The sequence below is a fragment of the Giraffa tippelskirchi genome, chromosome 5 (genome assembly GCF_054371585.1).
Source record: "Giraffa tippelskirchi isolate mGirTip1 chromosome 5, T2T-mGirTip1v1.2.pri, whole genome shotgun sequence".
NCBI lineage: Eukaryota > Metazoa > Chordata > Mammalia > Artiodactyla > Giraffidae > Giraffa > Giraffa tippelskirchi.
This window is the reverse complement of record NC_137279.1, coordinates 43,197,058-43,219,462: the sequence shown is the minus strand read 5'-3', so window position 1 is coordinate 43,219,462 and position 22,405 is coordinate 43,197,058. Positions and strand designations below refer to the sequence as shown.

The 22,405-nt window shown below is 38.1% G+C and overlaps 1 protein-coding gene across 13 annotated transcripts in view; it reads left to right on the top strand.

Annotated features, from left to right (window-relative positions):
• Window positions 1–22,405, top strand: part of RGS7 (regulator of G protein signaling 7) — a 467,979-nt gene that overhangs the window by 419,247 nt on the left and 26,327 nt on the right. For 12 of the 13 annotated variants that reach the window (XM_081485629.1, XM_081485631.1, XM_081485636.1 and 9 more), the window contains 2 exons: window positions 13,254–13,328; window positions 21,714–21,812. In XM_081485629.1, coding sequence (XP_081341755.1) covers window positions 13,254–13,328; window positions 21,714–21,812 — 174 coding nt within the window. The remainder of the gene's footprint in view (window positions 1–13,253; window positions 13,329–21,713; window positions 21,813–22,405) is intronic. The other variant, XM_081485632.1, reaches the window with a different exon arrangement.

The following is a 22,405-nucleotide window of genomic DNA, read 5'->3' as shown; positions in this document are numbered from 1 at the left end:
ATAAAGATCATGATAAATGCAGAGAATATTTCATATATGGAGATAGGAAGACAATATTGTGAAGATGTTAATTCTTCAATACTAGATCTATAGATTTAACATAGTTCAAATCAAAATCCCAGCAAATTATTTTGTGGATATTGACAAACTAATTCTAAAATTTATGGAAAGGACAAATGACACAGAATAGCTACCACAATACTGAAAAAGAACCACAAAGTCAGAGGACTATGTTCATGTTCAGTCTCTCAGTCGTGTCTAACACTTTGCGACCCAATGGACCGCAGCACACCAGGCTTCCCTGTCCTTTACCATCTCCTGGAGTTTCTTCAAACTTGTATCCATTGAGTAGGTCATGCCATCCAATCATCTGTTGCCCACTTCTCTTTGCCTCAGTGTTTCTCAGCATCAGGGTCTTTTCCAATGGGTCAGCTCTTGGCATCAGGTGGCCCAAGTATTGGAGCTTCAACTTTAGCATCAATCCTTCCAATGAATATTCAGTGTTAATTTCCTTTAGGATTGACTGGTTTGATCTCCTTGCAGTCCAAAGGACTTTCAAGAGTCTCCTCCAGCACCACAGTTTGAAAGCATCATTTCTTTGGCACTCAGTCTTCTTTATGGTCCAACTCTCACATCCTTACATGACTACTGGAAAAATCATAGCTTTGACTAAATGGACTTCTGTAGACAAAGTGATGTCTCTGCTTTTTAATATGCTTTCTAGGTTTGTTATAGCTTTTCTTCCCAGGAGCAAGTGTCTTTTAATGCCATGGCTGCAGTCACCATCCACAATGATTTTGGAACCCAAGAAAATAAAGTCTGTCACTGTTGCCATTTTCCCCCATCTATCTGCTATGAAGTGATCTGATCAGATTCCCTGGTGGCTCAGATGGTAGAGAATATGACTGCAATGTGGGAGACCCGGGTTCAATCCCTGGGTCGGGAAGATCCCCTGGAGAAGGGAATGCAACCCACTTCAATGTTCTTGTCTGGAAAATTCCATGGACAGAGAAGCTTAACAGGTTAGAGTCCATAGGGTCACAAAGAGCTGGACATGACTGAGCGATTCACACACACACACACACACAGATGGGACTGGATGCCATGATTTTAGTGTTTTGAATGTTGAGTTTTAAGCAGTTTTTTGCTTTCCTCTTTCACCTTCTTTAAGAGGTTCTTTAGTTCCTCTTCACTTTCTGCCATTAGGGTGATGTCATCTGCATGTCTGAGGTCACTGCTATTTCTCACAGAAATCTTGATTCCAGCTTGAGCTTCATCCAGCCCAGCATTTCGCATGATGTATTCTGCATATAAGGTACTGTAATCAAAACAGTATAGTACTGGTAAGAAAATACGTAAATATATCAGTTGAATAGAGAGCCCAAAATTATATCCACATAAATTTATAGTCAGCTTATATTTAACAAAGGGCAAAACAAGTCAATGCAGAAAAGATACTCTTCCCCAAGAATGTTGCTGAAAGAACTGAAGACCCACATTCAAAAAACGAAAGAAAAACATGAATCTAGGTATAGACCTTACACCTTTTTAAAAAATTACCTCAAAATGGATCATTCACCTAAATGTAAAATGCTAAACTGTAAATTCTTAGAGAATAACATAGGAGAAAATTTGTATGACCTTTGGTTTGATGATATGTTTTTAGATTCAACACTAAAGGCATGAAAGAAAAAATTGGTAAATCAGTTTATTAAAATTAAATCTTTGGGGTCTGTGAAAAACACTGTTATGAGAATGAGAGGAGAAATCACAGACTGGGAGCATAATATCAAAATAAATAAGTAACTGAAAATTGACTAGTATCCAGAATATACAAAGAATTCTTAAAACTCAACAGTGAGAAACAAATCAACCAATTAAGGATGGACAAAAGATTTGTATAGACACCTCACCAAAGAAAATACACGGATGGCAAGTAAGTATACGAAAAGATGTTCAACATCATGTATCATTAGGACGTTTTAGCACATTACTGGCCTGTAAAAGGGAGGTACACCTCTCCACTGTGGAACGTATGACTTCGGAGCCTCTTATATCCTTTGGAATTAAAGGATATTGAGTTCAAGATCACTATTGTAATTCAAGGCACTATTACATTCAATATATGTAATTCATCATATGTTCCAATATGATTTTTATGAACTTGTCATTTTCTAGTTGTCTCATGTTATCTATTATAATAATTTTTATAAGCATTTTGAACTTACTGAGAGTTATTTATACTAACGGAAATTTTATTTGGTTCCGCTTCACCTTTTACATTATACCATTACCTCACCAGTACTAGCAATAGTAATAGTTACAAAATTAAAAATTGTTAGCCATCTGTATGTCTTCTAGTTCCAATGAGGTGGATGAAACTGGAGCCTATTATACAGAGTGAAGTAAAAATTGTTGCCACCAATTTGGTCACATTTTCCTGCTTTTTGGGTTCTCAATTTTTATGCTGTAGGAAATTTTTGTTGCCATCAGAGAGCTAGCCTAGGTTTCATTCCTTCATTCTTACATTCAGAGTCAAAGAGTTAAAATCAAAACTTCTAAGTCATTTGATGATATTCAGTCTGAGGATCATGGGTTCCAAGATTGTATGTTGCTGCTCATCCTCCACGAATGAGATCCCAGAGAAACACAGTGTGAACCAAAAGCCACGTCACTGATGCTTACGGAAGTATCCTAGAAGCCAACCTAGGACTCCTCTGTGTATGGCAAGTTGGAGCTTGTATGCCAAATCCAAGAGGGATCTTTTTAATCTCCCCTTTGAAAAATCTTTGCATGTCCCCAAGTTACAACCAGATTTCTGTAAGGAAAAAATCATAGAAAGTGCTGGAGATCAGTCACTTGTATACATGGCAGACCAGGTGCAACAGAACAAAAGGGTCCACACACATGTGCCTCAGGCTTTGTCTCTTCAAGGAGCAAAAATTCAAGATTTTATTCAAGGTAAGTACAACAACTAACTCTTGGTGATTTTTTTATTCCTGAATAATTCTAGCTGGAAATATTTTCAGTGTTTTAAAACTGAACCTGAAACGTGAGCAATGCCATTGATCACAGAGAAGCTCTAGGCAGACTTACTTGTTAGGTTCCACTTGGTAGCTTGTTGAGAACTGTAACAGTCTGTGTCAACACAACAGCTAGTATATAAAACAGAAATGTCATTGAAGGGTGAAACCGTTCATGGATGTTAAATGGAACGGTCTTATTTCAACCAGAGCAGATTAGGAGAATGTGAAGAATAATTTAAGCAAGTATAGCCAAGGCTCTGAATAAGGATGCTGCTCTACCACCCTCTTGGTAATTGACCATTAGATAATAATCTTGCACATTCAGTGATGTGCTCAAATCAGCAGTGATGATGCAAAAAGGCAAAGACACAAAAGGTTGGGTCAGAGGCAGGTTATTGTACAAACATTTATGTTGGAAATGATCTGTGTCATGACTCAGTGAATGTATGTGTGCTCAGTCACGTCCAACTTTTTGTGACCCCATGGTCTATAGTCAGCCAGACTCCTCTGTCCATGGAATTTTCCAGGCCAGAAAACTGGAGTGGGTTGCCATTTCCTCTTCCAGGGAATCTTCCTGACCCAGGGATCGAGCCCACTCACTTATCCTACGTCTCCTGCATTGGCAGGTGGTTTCTTTACCACTGCATCACCTGGGAAGTCCCATGACTCTTGATAATGACTGCATAAGGAGCTGCATTCCAATTTGAAAATTCAGTAAATATTAAAATCACATGTAAATACAATATCTGAGTTGTCTCTGACTCCTGTCTTCACTTACATTTATTTCTGTCCCAGGCCTCCTCATCTCAGCTGACGGCAACTCAGTTGCCAAAACCTAGAAGTCATCATTGACTATTCTTTTCCTTTTAGCTCCCTAACCCAACACATCAGCAAGTTTTATTGATTCTGGCTTCAAAATGTATCCCAAATACAATACCTATGATCTTTAATGCTGATGTGCATATGCCCTCAGCATCATTTCTTGCCTGGATGATTACAATAGCCCTGTAACTGGTGTCCTTGCTTCCACTTTTGTTCTATCCCCATCCTGATAATCAATTCCCAAAGTACTCACAATTCCTAAGTTGTTGTTTTTTTTTTTAAGTTGACTTTCTTAGAGCAGTTCTAGGTTCACAGCAAAATTAAGCAAAAAGTACAGATAGTTCCTATATCCCCCCTTCCATTCCCCCACACAGCCTCTCCCCCATTATCAATATCCCCAGAATGGTACTTTGTTATAAGTGAACCTACACATCACTGTCACCCAGAATCTATAGTTTACATTAAGGTTCACTCTTGGTATTGTACATTCTGTGGGTTTGAACAAATGTGTAATGACATATATCCACCATGATAGTATCATACAGAGTAATTTCACTGCTCCCCAAAATCCTCTAGCTCCACCTATTCTTACTCCTTCTTCCCAACCCCTGGCAACCACTGATTTTTTTTATTGTCTCCATGGTTATGACAGGGAAACCTGGTGTGCTGCAGTCCATGGGGTTGCAAAGATTTGGACATGACTGAGCGAGTGAACAACAGCAGTTTTCCAGAATGTCATATAGTTGTAATGCTACTATATGTAGCCTTTTCAGATTGACTTCTTTCACTAAGTAAGATGCATGTCAGTTTCCTTCATGTCTTTTCATGTTTAATAGCTCATTTGTTTCTAGTGCTAAAAAATATTCCATTGCATATCTATACCACAGTTTATTTATCCATTCACCTAATGAAGGATATCTTGAGTACTCCCAAGTTTTGGCAATTATAAATAAAACATCCACATGCAGGTTTTTGTGAGGATCTAACTTTTCAACTCTTTTGGATAAACACTAAAGTGTGCAATTGCTGAATCGTGTGATTACAGGTATATTTAGTTTGTAAGAAACCACCAAACTATCTTTCAAAGTGACTGTACCATTTTACACTTCCATCAGCAACAAATGAGAGTTCCTGTTGTCTCACATTCTCTTAGGCATCTGGTATTGCCAGTGTTTTGGTCTTTCTAATAGGTGGTGTAATGGTATTTCATTGTTGCTTTAATTTACAGTTTCCTAATGACACATGATGTGAAGCATCTTTTCATATGCTTATTTGCCATCTGTATATCTTCATCAGTGAGTTGCCTGTTCAAATCTGTTACCCATTTTTTAACTAGGTTGCTCATTTTCTTATCATTGAGTTTTAAGAGTCTCTCTTTATTTTAGATAATAATCCTTTATCAGATCTGTATTTTGCAAATATTTTTCCCAGTCTGTGACTTATCTTCTTGTTGGCTTAACAGAAGTTTTTAATTTTGATGAACTTCAGCTTATCAATTATTTATTTCATGGATTGTGCCTTTGCTGTGGAATCTAAAAAGTCATCACCAAACCCAAGATCACCTAAATTTTCTTTGATGTTATCTTTAAGGAGTTTTATAGTTTAGCGTTTCACACTTAGTCCAATTTTTTATGAAGGACATAAAGTTTGACTGAGTTTTTAAAAATCTAGAGCATACCAAGTCACTTTCATGTTTAAAACACTCCAGTAACTTCCACTTATGTTTAGAATTGAACCAGAGATTTTTACCATAATCTATAATTTCTACCTAAGCTAACCACTTTCCACAATTCAAGGCTGTCCTGGTATATTTCTCTCTCCTCTGCCGCTTCCTCGTGCCTCTTGACATGCGGAGTCCATTCATAACATACACTGAAGTAGGATTACTTAATTAACAATCTGTAGACAACAATTAAGATTGAGTAGAAATCGAATGAGTAAATATTACAGAGGAGAGTGAATGTAAGAAATTCCAGGGACTTCCCTGGTGGTTCAGTGGTGAAGAATCCATCTGCCAATGCAAGAGGCTTGGGTTTGATCCCTGGTTTGGAGTTCGATTACTTAGTGCAGAGCAACTAAGCCTGTACACCACAACTGTTGAGCCTGTACTCTGGAGCCCAGGAACCACAACTATTAAAGCCTGCACATGCTATAGGCTGTGCGCAGCAGCAAGAGAAGCTGCTTCAGTGATAAGCCTGAGCACCACAACTGAAAAATAGCCCATGATCATCCCAACTAGCGAAAAGTCCTCACAGCAGTGAAGACCCAGCACAACCAGTAAATAAAAGATTATATTTAAAAAGCCAACTCATTCAAAAAAAAAGAGAGAGGAATTCCAGCCGGAGACAACTTCTTTCAGTTTGTGTGTAGCATTTAGTAAATGAGTGGGTCAACAAGGCTGAAAGGATAGAAGTTAAATTAATTGGCAAGTGCCCAAGAAGAGAAAGAAAAGTTTGAATTGGATCTTTAAAAAATATCCTGATGTTGATCACTTAAAAAATCTAGGATTGCTTTGTGTAAGAGTATGGGATCATTTTAACTGAGTCCAGTATGTTGCAAATTGAATTTTTAAAACTAGTACAGTGTTACACAAGGACAAATCATTTCCAATAATGTAACTGTATTTGAACCAATAATTAACATATATTCAAAATGTTAATTTTCCCAGAGTCAAGTCTGAATTTTTAATTTCCAGGAATATGTGTATCTCTTACTGTCAGCTCCATATGCCACCTGATTCTTAAATCTCCACTTATTTGTCCCTTAGGAAATTGTTTTGCAGCTACACATCAGCCATAGTGACTGAATTTAGGGAGTTGTTTTCTCCATTACTATTCATAGTGCTGTTCTTCACCAAAGAATCCTTCAGGTTTCCCAAGTTATCCTGAACTCAAGTGTGCCTTCTGCTACAGGTAATAAAAATGCATTATGTCATGAGTTTATTGTGGATCACAATAAACTGTGGAAAATTCTGAAAGAGATGGGAGTACCAGACCATCTGACCTGTCTCTTGAGAAACCTGTATGCAGGTCAGGAAGCAACAGTTAGAACTGGACATGGAACAACAGACTGGTTCCAAATAGGAAAAGGAGTCAAGGCTGTATATTGTCACCCTGCTTATTTAACTTATATGCAGAGTACATCATGAAAAACGCTGGGCTGGAAGAAACACAAGCTGGAATCAAGATTGCCGGGAGAAATATCAATAACCTCAGATATGCAGATGATACCACCCTTATGGCAGAAAGTGAAGAAGAACTAAAGAGCCTCTTGATGAAGGTGAAAGAGGAGAGTGAAAAAGTTGGCTTAAAGCTCAACGTTCAGAAAACTAAGATCATGGCCTCTGGTCCCATCACTTCATGGGAAATGGATGGGGAAACAGTGGAAACAGTGTCAGACTTTATTTTTTTGGGCTCCAGAATCACTGCTGATGGTGATTGCAGCCATGAAATTAAAAGACGCTTACTTCTTGGAAGGAAAGTTATGGCCAACTTAGATAGCGTATTTAAAAGCAGAGACATTACTTTGCCAACAAAAGTCCGTCTAGTCAAGGCTATGGTTTTTCCAGTGGTCATGTATGGGTGTGAGAGTTGGACGGTGAAGAAAGCTGAGCGCCGCAGAATTGATGCTTTTGAACTGTGGTGTTGGAGAAGACTCTTGAGAGTCCCTTGGACTGCAAGGAGATCCAATGAATCCATCCTAAAAGAGATCAATCCTGGGTGTTCATTGGAAGGTCTGATGTTGAAGCTGAAACTCCAATACTTTGACCACCTGATGCGAAGGGTTGACTCATTGGAAAAGACCCTAATGCTGGGTAGGATTGGGGGCGGAAGGAGGAGGGGACGACAGAGGATGAGATGGTTGGATGGCATCACCGACTCGATGGACATGGGTTTGGGTGGACTCCGGGAGTTGGTGATGGACAGAGAGGCCTGGCGTGCTGCAATTCATGGGGTCGCAAAGAGTCGGACACGACTGAGCGACTGAACTGAACTGATGTCATGAGAAGAGAGGAAATAAGTGATTTTTAAATTCTTTTAAATAAAATGTTAACAGTGAAACTGAGAATTCCAGCTCCTGTTTTGCAACTCTTTAAGACACTTAAATGAACACTGTACCAGTAATAGTTCTCAATAGTATGCTCCTTTTGCCCCTGCAGGAATGGATTCCAAGACGTTAAATTCTGCTTTTAGCAAACAGTATTATAATAAATAGTGTTACAACACAACTTAGTTCTATTGAAAATAAATTCTCCTTTGAATCACTAGAAATAATTCTTTTCTAGGCCAATGTAAATGCAACTGTATTATTTCTTAAATCCAACAGTAATGTGTACTTCATTATATCTGTAAAATAGTACATATTTAACCATTTTTACTGAGTCCCTACTTGGTAATGGTACTGTCATTTATATCTTATTGGGAAGATATGTTTTTTTTTGCAGAAAACCAATTTATGCACAACATCTCAAGTGAATCTGTTGCCAGCTAGTGGTACATATTATATATGCTTCAAAAGGATAACTGCCTTTTTAAAATAACCAAGGGGCACATCAAAATTACTTAAAAACAAAGTTTTAAAAATATCTATCTACCATATTGGTGAGGACCAGCAGTATTCACATAAGAATGGATGTCTGGAATGTCCTCTTGGTGTGTAATGCCCTCTGCCATCTACTGTCTAGTCCTTATACTCCCACACTGTGATGATTCATCTGTCTGACATCCTTAGTATATTAACAGAATATTGAGGTATGGTCATACGTTCATTTTTATACCTTACCATTTATCACTAGATTTGACAATTAGATACAAAAATAAATTTTCTTAAAATTATTATTTAAAAAATTCCAAAAAAATATTGCCATATTTCATCCACTTCAGTGCCTGATTTCTAAAAGTAATTATTTTGCAATGACATTAATTATTCAGAAATATACTAGATGACTTTGAGCATTGAAGTTTTTTCAGTCTTCAAGAATCCCCTATTTAAACTTAGATACCAGAGACTGGTCTAAGCATTAGCTTCCTAAGGGGCTCTTTAGAAATGAAAGGAAGCTGGAAGTCCACTGAGACATACATCCCAGGTTCAGTTTATTATTTTAACCATTTGCCATTAGCAAAAAATTTTGAACTGGCATATTTCATTAGCCTGGAATGGGAGCTGAGTTATGGGACATTACCTCAGGGTTCAGTCTTCTAATAATGTTTACTTTTAGGATCAATGACTTCTTATTAATTTGCTGATCAGTGATGTTAAGAATTGGTTCAAGTAGAATTTTTGATGTCTGCCAATGGCTCATTAACTAAATTTGAAAGGCCAGAATCTTTTAACTTTGAAAATTATCTTTGAGAGGGCAGTCAGGTACATTTTTATACAAAGAAAAAATATCTTTCTACTTCGTGCCTTTAATGACTGACACAGTTTCTAGGGCCATTTATCAATACCAATTTGGTGTCACTTGGTATGAAGTAAGTTTGATTTCGAATTCTAGCTTATAATAGAAGGAACTTTCAACTTCTATTAGGTCAGACTCCTCGTGTATATATAGAAAATATATTTTCTGGGTTTTTTTTTTTATAATTGGCCTATTTACCTCAGAAACATTTGAAGGATAGTCTTCAATGTGTGTGCTCTGTATGATGCAATCATTTAAAGCATGTGCTAGGTAAATTTTGGGTAAGTGATCACACTTTCAGTTTTCTTCCACTTTTCCCTGCTTCTATGCAAGGTAGTTTTGACAGGAGTTTGGAGTATAAATGCTTTGTATTTATATGATCTTATACAGTGGAGAAAGGGTCAACCATCCACAGGACTCCTTCTGGCTTCTTTCTGATTTCTGTTTTAGATACGTCAGTCGAGTTTATTCCTGGGACTGCTATCATGGGAATACCATCTCATCTTTGGGTGCTCACGAGTTTGTATTCCAGACATTTGTGCTACTGGCATAAAATCCCTGCACACTTTGGCCTTGTCTCAACCTCAGGCTCCCATCCATCTATTAGTCTCAGAACTTCTGTCTCCTTTACTGTTGAGGCATGCAACAAAATCTGGATCTCTTGCCTGCTTCCTACAGGCCCTGAGAAACACTATCTCAGTTTTATCTCTCTTGCCAACTCCAAATGTAAAGATTCACGTTCGGTGTGATGGCATATGGTGATTCTTCCAGGTAAGCAGGACTAGCTATCCAACCCACATATTATAGGCTCCCTCATAATTGTCTGGGCATTTCTATCATTCTTTTCATTCTACCTGGGCTTTCTTCTCCAGAAGAAGAAAATGAGGACACATGTTGGATGCTGCATCTTACCTTTATTTCTCTTTTCCCCCTCAGTTATGGAGGGGCATGCCTTCCTTTTCCTATATATCATACTCTCATTTATCCCACTCCTTAATGTGTAGAAGAAAATCTTCTATGATCTGTCTTGTCATGCTTGACTCTTGATATATCAATAAAAGCTTAAAGAATTTCAGTGTCTACCGTTCTCTAATAAGCTTAGGGGTAGAAGGCTTCAAGGAAATGGAAATTGAATAGGAAATGAACACACACTGCTTCAATATTTTTAAAACATTATCTTTGTCACTTATAGATCAATGGTTATGAATTTTTGTTGTTTTTCAGTCGCTCAGTCTTGTCTTTTTGCGACCCCATGCAGCACACCAGGCTTCCCTGTCCTTCAAAATCTCCCAGAACTTGTTCAAACTCATGTCCATTGAGTCAGTGATGCCATCCAACCATCTCATCCTCTGTTGTCCCTGTCTGCTCCTGCCTTCAATCTTTCCCAGCATCAGGGCTTTTTCTAATGAGTTGGCTCTGCATCAGGTGGCCAAAGTATTGGAACTTTAGCATTAGTCCTTCTGATGAATATTCAGCATTGATTTTCTTTATGATTGACTGGTTTGAACTCCTTGCAGTCCAAGGGATTCTCAAAAGAGTCTTCTCCAGCACCACAGTTTGAAAGTATCAATTGTTCAGCACTCAGCCTTCTTTAGGTCCAACTCTCACATTCGTACATGACTACCGGAAAAAACCACAGCTTTGACAAGATGGTCTTTTGTAGGCAAAGTAATATCTCTGCTGTGTAATATGCTGTCTAGGTTTGTCATAGCTTTTCTTGCAAGGAGCAAGTGTCTATGAATCCTGGCTGCATGTTAAAATCACCAGTGAGAGAGTAAATGGAATGGCTGGCAGTGGGGGGGAGGGGACTTGTTAATGTACACTTATGCCTAGAACCAGCCACAGAAAATTAAATCAGAATATCAAATATTGATCAGTCTGATGCTGATAAAGTTTAAGTGAATTGCTCAGTGTAAGTTAGTAAATAAGTCTCACCCAGGAAGGTGCTCTTCCTTTCTCTGACACTTCTAAGCAGATCATGGTGCTAAACCAGCTACTTCTGTTCTTCTTTAAAAAATTATTATTTGCTATTTATTTTTGGCTGAGTTTGCCTTTCGTTGCTGTGTGTGGGCTTTCTCTAGCTGCATCAAGTGGGGGCTGCTCTCTACTTGTGGGGTGCAGGCTTCTTATTACAGTGGCTACTCTTGTTGCGGAGCATGGGTTCTAGGCACATGGGCTTCCGTAGTTTTAGCTCAGTAGTTGCAGCTCACAGGCTCAGAGCGCAGGCTCAGACGTTGTGACGCACAGGCTTAGATGCTCCATGGCATATGGGATCTTCCTGGACCAGGGATCGAACTTGTGTCTCTTGTGTTGGCAAGCAGATTGTTAACCAGTGGACCACCAGAGAAGTTCTTCTTCTTTTTTTTTTTTATTAAATTAGTTTATTTTCTGTTTTTTAATTTTATAATATTGTATTTGTTTTGCCATACATTGACATGAATCCACCATGGGTGTACATGTTTTCCCCTTCCAGAACCCCCCTTCCACCTCCCTCTCCATCCCATCCCTCCGGGTCATCCCAGTGCACCAGCCCCGAGCACCCTGCATCATAAATTATTTATTTGTTTTTTTTTTTTTTTTAGAAAGTATTTATTTATTTACTTATTTTTGGCTGTGCTATTTCTATTGTTAAATAGATATGCAAACCAAATTTATAGTTTATTTAATGTTTACAGGGCAGTGTATTGTAGTATATATATTTCACATGCAATCTACAAAGAAAACAGTTCAAGAGAAAAATGCTTTCTTCAGCTTGTGGAGAACAACTTTTTTCTCTAGACACATCAGTGCTGCCTTTTGTCCTTGCCTCCACATCCTCCCAGCTCCTCAAACTCATTTTTTCCACTTTCATATTTTCTCTGGAGTCACTTTCAAGGGTAACTGATACTCTTTCAATCTGTGGAGAGAAAATAGAGAAATTGAGCAGAAATATACAATGTAATAATTTTTACTAGTACTAGAGATCCCTGCATCCTGTATCAAAAGTTGCAAGTAAAGGAAACACAACCATGTGACTGCTAATGTCCAATCACATCTAAAGGATAAGTGATGTCTAAGGACCTTTCTCCATTTAAGATCTCAAGCATTTTTTAATCTCCTTTCTTCTGTTTCCTGATTTATGTTTTCTCTCTCCCACCTTCTCTCTCTCTTTCCTATTCCTCTTCCTTCTCTTCCTCCCTCTTGCTTTTTCTTTCTCCCTCCCTCCTTTTCTCTTCTCCAAATAAGAAAGAAGCTTTAGAGCTCTTTGTTTCTTTGCAACAGAAAAACAAATGTGGCAAAATGATATTCCTGTTGTTGTCAAAAAACAAGGAGCAAACTGTCCAGACTTTTACTCCAACCCACCCTGTTTGAAGGAGGCTCACCTGTCTATGGAAAAGGAAAAGGAAAAGTTAGGAATTCTGAGAAGAAGCATGGTCTATTGATTACCAGTTGCTTTCTTCATCTTCCACATTTTGACCATTAACTCCACTGCACATTCTGTCCATAGACAACAAATATGACAAGTCACTGGATGTCATAGATCTCTGTAGAAAAATTGCTCTTGGATTTGAGCTGGTTCAACTGAATGCCATTGATTTTCTAACTTAGGAGATGCACACAACCGTCTAGTAAGTGTCATCTCATCCAGAGAGGGTAGACTGTGAGGGAAGCTGAATGCAGATATCAGCTGGGGGCATCACCTTATTAGGCCTCTGGACACCCTTGCTCTAAATCTGTTGAATTAGCAGCTAACACTCACTTTCACACGCAGGTCTCTTGTACTTCTTTTTCCTGTTTCTCTGGTAGTTATTCTAGAATGGTATCTGAAGACTCTTAAACTTAAGGTGTAAAAGAATGCAGTGCATTTTCTCACTGGATAACTGCCCAGAGAAGTGGCTGGGGCCATTTGGACAGGGCTGCTGGGGGCTTGTGTCATCACAGCTTTTACTCGGGTCCTGGAGAGTGAATGCGCGCATCAAAAACTTTACACCCAAAGATTTCTTTGTCTCTCTGTTTTCCACTTCTAGCCTGGATGTGTAAATACCACTGAAGTGGACATTAAGAAGTCGTCCAGAATGAGAAATCCACACAAAACACGAAAGGTAAAATCAATGTTTGTTGTGCTGATCTTGCAATGTGTTGTACTGTTTATGATCTCAGGTGGCCTCGGCCTGCAGTGGCTTAAAGTGGGGCTTCAGTTCCCCGGGCAGAGATTGAGGCCAGGTCGCAACAGTAAGAGCACTGCATCCTAGCCACTAAACCAGTGGTCAGTGACAAGGGCCCTGGCCCTTCAACTTTGCAGAAACGAGTTTCCTGAGATGGAAAGTAGTGAAAAAAGTATTTATTAAGAGAAAAAAAGAGTACATTATATGTGACTAGACACATGAGCAGACTCAGAAGGAGAGTCCCTATGTCACACCATCTTGGCAGTTTGAATTACTTTTACGGGGGATTTCTTCCTGGCTTCTTTCGGCCAACCATTTTAATTTGCCTGGTCCACAGTCCATATTTGGTGTATCTTAGGACCCTCCCCTGTGTGTGCACACATCTCTTAGCCAAGATGGATTCCAAGGAAAAGGCGTATGGGTAGAACATCCCTTGGCATCACTCCTCTTGGCCTCCAAGGAGCCTGTCTGCGCATGTGGTCAGGGGAGTCTCCTGACTTCAAGAATGAGAAATCTGTGGTCTGGGCAGGGCCCAGCCTCCCCACTTAATTGTCCTGCTACTCTCGTCTTGGATTTTCAGTCCACAGGGAATGAATCTCCATTCACTTTACCCTGTAGGGGGCTGGGGGAGCATCTACCTCCCACCTCATTTAGAGGACATCAACCACAAAAACAAAAAACAAACCAACAAAAAAACCCTCTTCTTCCACTTCATGAGTACTTTATAGCATATTCCCTGCTCTTCCTTGTTACTTGGCTAGAAGAAAATCTGGAGGTTCAAGCCCTGGACTTCTGTCAGTTCCTCTCTCACCAGGAAATAAACCCCGTCCTGATTCTCAAACACGTCAAGGTCTCAAAGTGTGGCGGTGGCCGTGATAGGAATAGGATGCCAAGAGGAGAGCCATTAGCAGAAAAGGTATCTCTTTCAGAGCCCTAGGAAATGAGGAAAAATAAAGAGAGATTATTTGAGAACAAGTGGTACTCATGAAAGATAGGCATTGTTAGAGAAAAATTTGAAGAAAAAAGACATCATCATAAAGATGTTTAATTATAGGTACTGTATGAAGACCACATTTTAATATCAAAATTTTGTGGCGTAACTATAGGATCGTGGCAATAGGATTAGGATCTCTTCTATGAGGAAGTATGCAACAAAAACAAAGGGCTATCCTGAATTCAATGACGTTTAATACAATCTTTTGAAAACACATAGCCAAAGTACCTACACTTTTTAAAGTAACACATACATATAGAAGGCATTTTTTATTTGGGCTACCCCGTGGCTCAGACAGTTATTGTAGAAGATATTTTTCAATGGTAAAGAATCCGCCTGCAATGCAGGAGCCTCAGGAGATGCAAGTTTGATCCCTTGGTTGGGAAGGTTCCCCGGAGGAGGGCATGGCAACCCACTCCAGTATTCTTGCTCAGAGAATCCCATGGACAGAGGAGCCTGGTGGCTACAGTCCATAGGGTCTCAAAGAGTTGGAAATGACTGAAGCCACTTAGCACACACACACAGATTCCTTTTGAACTTCCCTGGTGGTCATATGATAAATACAGAAGACATTTATATTTATTCCATAAAAAATGGTTGATGCACGTAAGGGTATCTGGCCTATAGTAGTCATTCTGAGGACACAGCCAAAGGTCAGTGCCACTAGATCAAACAATTCCACAAAGTTCAAGACCTTCTCTTCCACAGCTTTTTACTTATGCAGTGTTTTCTGGGATATGTGTCCAGGCAGCAGGTACTAAACTTTTTCTGTAGTCTTATTTCTTAATGTCTTTTTCTTCCATCCCTAGAGATAAGCATTATAGTCAAAGGCCCCACTATGGTCCATGTACCTTTTTTTTTTTCTTTTAAAACTGTTTACCTTGATGCTAGGATAAAGAACCACAGGAAAAGTGCCATAAAATCCATTCAGGTGAGGTGCTCAAAAGCTTTTGGTCCTAGCCTATCTCTGAGAAAAAGAGACAGAGCCAGACCACAGCAAGCCTGTTGGCCCCTCTCTCTTATGATCAGCCCTAGGCATTTCCTCTCATCCTCTTCTCACAGCATAGCCTACTGTACCAGGGCTAGCTTTGTGATGCCAAATTCAAAAATGCAACCAGCTATCCCAGAGTGCATTAGGTCACTTCTCACTACTTCCTGAATTTTGAAAAGTTCAAAATATGTTACTTTGTGTCTGGTTTCCCCTATAGACACCAGCTAAGATATGCTCTGAATCAAAAGAGAAAGTATATGGATTGATGAGATAGAACTTAAAGATTAATAAATTGTTTACACTGTCCCTTTAGCTCTGTACTCAGTGATGGTGTCTTACCAGTGCTTCACACTGCATCATTGTTTTTGAAAATTTGGAAGTCATTAGTTTTCATTGTTGCTCTTCAGATACCATCAGTCCTCACTGAATGGTAGAAAAACATTGTCATAGCAAAGTGAAATGTTGTAAAGAGATGGAACCATGGAGCTCAACTCTGTTGGTCTGGTGTGTAGCCTCATTTCCCGTGAATCAGTAACAGTAGAACTAGAGAGCTAATAGCGGAGCTGTATGGCACTAAAACCACTAGAGAAAAACAGAAGTCCTACAGGATGCAGATAGCGTGCATACCCTTGTTCTCAACAATTGGGGAATACTGATTTTCTCACCTTCTGATAAATACAGCTTTTCATACTGAGAAGTAATGGGTTTTCTTTAATTTTCACTAATAATGTTACTTTATTTAAAAGGTTATAGGACTCTAAGTCACATACTGGTTTGTCTTTAGAATTATTACCACTTGTGCTTTAGCCCATATTTGGCTAAGAACTGGAATGATCCATTCAATCAGCAGTTTTAGCAAATCTCTACTTTATGCTGGGTATGTACTGGTCTTTCATTATTCAAAAATAAATGAGACAGGCATGGCCTTGCTCCCATAATTTACGGTCTCAATGAGAGTACACATATTGAGCAAGCAAACAAAACAAATGTGTGTATGTACGTGATATATATACTCGTATATAACAATTGACAAAATTGTGTGTGATATATATATGCTAGTATGCTCTAGCTATTCTAACAAAATAGGACAGCCTGGGGAGCTTAAACAATAGGAATTTATTTTCTTCCAGTTCTGGAGATGAAATTCAAGACCAAGGTGCTGATAAATTTGGTTCCTGATGAGAGCTGTCTCCCTGGCTAGCAGATGGCCAGCTTGTTGTGTTCTCACATGGCAGAGAAAGAGAATTCAGTGTTCCTTCTCTTCTTTTTGAGGGCACCATCTCCATAGGATTAGGATCCCACCATATGATCCCACTTAACCTTTATACCTCCTTTCAGACCCCAACTCCAAATGCAATCAGAGTGGGCTGCAGCACAGGAATTTGGGAGGGACACAACTCAGTCATGTTATCAAGGGCATTTAAATGGTTTATGATTCTAAACTGTCACACCATTTTATTAATGAATAGCTTGACAAGAGCAAACCGTTTCAACATACTCTGAAGACTTCACAGTTCTGTCCTTCAGGAGCAAACAGTTCTGTGAGAGTCTAGACAGAAATGGCAGAGGCCAGCCTACCACCTGTGGAAACTGCCTTCGCCTTCTGCTGTTAATTGGCAAGTGTCCTCTGTTCCTTCTCTTAGCTATGTGGTCACCCTCTGTGCTATACTGAGGCTGGTAAGGAAGTGGAACCCCTGGACTGTACTTCCTGTTTGAAAACAGATACTGCCCTCAGTGGAGAGAGCTGCTGTTCCATTCTTTGGGATTCAGCTGTGATGATATTGCTTGTGATTATGTGTCGTAGAACAAAGGATATGTTAAGAATAAAAGACCAAGTGAGTTCCTCAAGTATTCCTTTAGCATATGTACCTGAAGAATATCAGGGGTTTGGGACATTATATTTAATTGTTTAATTTCAAATATATTTGTCAAATATGTGAAAAGAAGGCTGAGATGTATATCTGATTTGAAATACTTTTGAATAGGTAGGACTAACCAGTGTTTAAATCTGTCTTTTTATTTGAATATACTTTACTAAAATACAAAGAAATAAGTAAAATGTATATCCTCGATTTTCTGTGAAGGAATGATAATGTAGCATAAGCAAAAATACCTGGAGAAAGAAATGGCAATCCATTCCAGTATTCTTACCTGGAAAATCCCATGGACAGAGGAACCTGGCAGGCCAGTCTGTGGGGTTGCAAAGAGTCAGACACGACTTAACAACTGAGCACAAGTGGGAATAAATCAGCCTAATCTATGCAAATTTTAAGGGGCACTATGTACCTGATTTTCTTCATCTGATTCTAAAATTTTAACTCTAATAAGTCAGGCTATGTCTGTATTATAGCCACATTTCTCCAGAGAAACAGAACCAAAAATAAGGAGATATATAGTTATCTGTATGCAGAAAGAAAGAGAGAGAGAGAGATTTATTTTAAGATATCAACTCACATGATTGTAAAAGGCTTGCAAGTCCAAAATCTGATGAGGTAGGCCAGCAAGCTAGGGTTCCAGGGAAGAATTGCCATCTGTTGGCAGGATTTCCTCTTGCTTGGTTGGTGGAGGTCTTTTTGTCCTATTTAGGTCTTCAACTGATTGGGTACAACTTCATTATTGAAGATATTCTGCTTTACTTGAGGTCTACTTATTGAAGTTTTAATCTCACCCAAAAAGCATCCTTATAGAAACACCCAAAATAATGTCTGATCCAATATCTGAGCACCGTGGTCCAGTCAAGTTGACACATAAGATCACCCTTCTATATGACAGTTGCTAGAAGAGGTCCTAGAACAACACAAAACTTAAGGAAAAATAACAAAAGCATTTGTGCTTACATGACTGCAACCACACTTCAGATCGTTTCCTCTAACTCTAGAACCCACATTTCAGAATAACACTAAGTTGTTTACTGTCTCATTATCTCTCTCTCCTCTGTTACTTGCATTTGGACATAATGGCATGCAATATTTTAGTTAACAGCTAAAGTCCACATCCTGGAAGAACAGTTAGCAAATTCATGATTAATGCCTAGTTTTCCTGCTATTAATGCAGTGCTTATAGCTGTCTATACTTGAAAAGATTTGTACTTCTTTACTTCCATATGCCAAATGTGGAAATTTAAATTTTAATGTGTTATATAACAGAATAAACTATTCATATCTTAGTGTAGCATAAAAATATTTTAAGTAAGAAGTACAATACATTTGCAGGCAAGAGAAACTCTGTTCAAAATAGATGAAAGAGGGGAATATTCTAAAACCTTAGGAATAGGCAGGGAGTTAGCCTAGATATTCCTGGATGCAGAGACTTGGACACTGGCAAACTTTCTCAGTCTTCTCTAGTCTCCTTTCACTACTCTGTCTCTGCACTGGCTTCTTCCACATGGCATCGGACATGGTCCTAATCATTCTCCAGTCGAGCTGAGCATCCCCCCTCCTCCAACCACCCACCAGTTAGAAAAATCTCAGATTGCACTCCACATAAAAAAGCATAGAAACTTCCTGCACTCTTTAGTTCTTAGTTTAAAGAACTTCCTCTTGACCAAAAATAAAGGAAAGAATTTTCTTATCTCTTCTGAGATGTAAAAGGAGATCACATACGAACAGATTTATGTAGAAAGTTAAATCTGTTTCTTTTAATGAATAATCTATTCAGTATTCATTAGGATGGTACTGCATATATGAAGTGTTAATCCAGGCACCCTGAGGGACAAAAAATGATGTTATAAGTCAAAGCATCTTGGTTTAGTAATTATCTTTGCTATTAAAACTCAAAGTGGATTCAAATTAGTTAATTTAATTTTCCCCATCTGCAAATATTAAGACATTGAGACAATTTCATTTCTCTTTCTCTCTAGCCCTATCTGCTCTATGCCAAGATTTGTAATACATTTCAGTTTTCTAAAAGGTGCAAATCCTTTTACATTGCAAATGATCCTCATAACTTTCGGCCAAAATAGGATCAATTTTCTTACCTCTTTTATGTATAAAGTAAGCCCTGAGCATAAAATTGCATTATTTGTGGCTGTTTTCACTCTAGCCAAGAATCAAAGTTAAAAGCTATTACTGATCCCCAGAAAATGAAAGGCACCCTGAATGAGGAAAGAGAGAATTCATGATGTTTACTTACACATAAGACAAAAAAGGAAACGTCCCAGTAACCTCAGAACCAGTGACCAGGCTGCTGGAAGACTAGTTGAAACAGCACCGCCCGATGGTTTGGACGTTTTATGGAACTTCATGATGATCATGTGAAATGCATGTATATTGAAATAATCATAGAAATGTAGAGATAGAAGGTAATTTATGAATTATTTTACTTCTTTGACTCCATAAATTGTGGTATATTTCTAGTGCTCTTTTAAATTATTTTAAATCTTAACCAACAAACTCACTGCTGGAACTGTCACCTGTCTTGTCTTTAAAACATTTTTTACATCAACTAGAGATTCTTATTAAAGAACTTTAAGTAATTAAACCAAGGTTAAGTGAGACTGGAAAGTTTAAACCTTAGATTTTTTTTTATTTTCTTTATCAAAAATTAGTATGATACAACTAAAAAAAATAGCAGACATTGGAAAGTATAATTGTTTCATAATTGGTGGTCTTTCACTTCACTGATTTTAAAATATCCATCTCAACTGTTACTTCAGAGTTCAGAGGGTTAGCTATTTAATCACCCTCAAACACAACTAGTAGTAGTTCATGCAGACCTTTTGTTTCTTCAGTGAAAATTAAGTCTCCTTGTATTCCAGGTATTGTACTCTTGTCATTCTTTTCTTTCATAATACTTATCACAGTTTTAATCATCTGTTTATTTGTGTGATTCCTTGTGTAACCATTAGGTCATAAGTTCCAAGGAAGGAGGAAGCATACCTATTTTTGTTTACATCTATATCCCTAATGCTTAACAATTATATCCAGCATATAATAGGTGTTTGATAAATGCTGAATGAATGATGGAAGGAAAGAAAAAGACAGTCCAAGCCATTTAGTTCAGTCCAGTTAATAATTACCTGGCATCATGTGTGCTACTCCTTGGGTTGAAATGTATGCCCAGTAACAAGAATTGAGTTTCAAAGAGGTTGGAGCTATGTCAAAAGAGGGAAAATTGAAGTACCTACCAAAGATAGTCAGAAAACCAAGTCCAATATGTTAAAGATGGGCTAAGAGCAAAATAGTGGGAACTCACAAAGGAAAAGGGCCCAGATACAGAGCCAAAAAGAAGAGGTAGAATCCAAGTGAAAACAGGCCCGTTAACAAGACGAATTTAAATTTAGAGTTACTGGTAAGGTTGGTGATGGGCCTGAAAATTGGCTTGATTAAGCATCTCCCCTCTTCTGATTTCAATAGCTTCTTTCCACTATTTGGTAACTTTAATTTTGTAAGGCTCATGAAACTTTATCATGTCCTCCTCCATCCTCATGTCCAAAGAAAAAGTGCTTAGTGGCTAACATGAAATTCTTTATTTCAAAGTAACAGTGGTTTAATATTAAAGAAAAAGTAATTTGGCCTCTCCCTTGAGTTGACAATGTAAGATGTCTCACCTTCAGTTAGGGATGAATTTTTGTTCTTGAAGTCCCCAGATTTTTGTTTATATTTACTAAGCAATGGGTCTTTCTCAAAAAATAGCATTCCTAAATAGTAGGGTTCACCTTTTGACAAAATAGTAAAGAAGCACTGGGATATTAAGAATTTCAAAGATGTATAAAACCTTAGGGGTCACTGACATTTGTAAATGGCACCTACTGAAACCAAATGACAAGGTCAGTATTGTGAGGTAAATAACCCAATGTTGAGCTGGGAAAGCAGGAACATTCTGGTGTGTCTTTGATGATACCATAAGAGACAAAATCAGCAATGGAATTCTTAACCTAGTTTCTCTCCTTAGTACTCCATTCCTTTCCTATGTAAAACAACTAGATTATTTTTACCCTTTTTTTGCCTTACTACATTTTTATTCTATTATATATCCACCTCTATTTTATTCTGAAATTAATACTTATTAGATGCTATGCTGTGCTGTCATTTCCCAAATTAGTATTCTCAGCTCACCCCATATTTTATCACAGTTACCTAGTTTTATTCATATAGTCAATTATTCTGTCAGTTAATAATACAACCACATATTTTTTCCAAAAACTCTGTGTGCTTTCATTTTAGATTCATATGACATTTATGATAGCAGTGCTTTTTGAATTTTAATAAGCTTAATCCAATGTGCAGCCAAGTTTTGAGTTACCTTAATGAATATATAGCACAAAATTACCTTTTAGAAAGTCTGTGAATATAAATGGAACTTTGTCTTAACATATTTCTCTTTTATTTTAATATAGTCTGTCTATGGTCTACAAAATGATATTAGAAGTCACAGTCCTACCCACACACCCACACCAGAAACTAAACCTCCAACAGAAGATGAGTTACAACAACAGGTGGGTCAACCTATAATAATGGTTTACAGAGTAGATGGTTTACGGAGTAGCCAGTCTGAAGACCAGATGTTGATGTTAATAGAAGATATTTTAAAAACTGATTTGTAAGATTGTATCTAAAAGGTAATTTTAAGATATTCTCTTGAAGATTTATTAATATATGGAGATAGTTTTCAAAACTCTTCCCTTGTTATTTCTCCAAATCCTTTTTCCTCTAACTAATTTTTAAAAATCACACACACTGACTCATAGATGACTCCATTATTGAGTTAGTTTATATTCCATAACTCTGTCTTAAAAAAATGAGAAGACAATAGGTTGGTGACATTTAGGTCATGTGTTTTCCACCTCCAATCATGTGATGTGATCTTCACAAAAGAGTGCTCAATCTTGTTTCTGCAATACTGATCTCTAGAAGCCTCTTAAACTTTTTCCTCATTAGCACTGATGAGCAGATATATTGTTTCTTGGTATAGCAATGGTATATATTGCTTCTTGTTGCATCTGTTGATCAATAAATAGCTTTGGCTGCAATATTTCAAAGTGAATACCAAGCGTCTCCATCATCAAATCTCTTGGTTAGTTGTCATGAG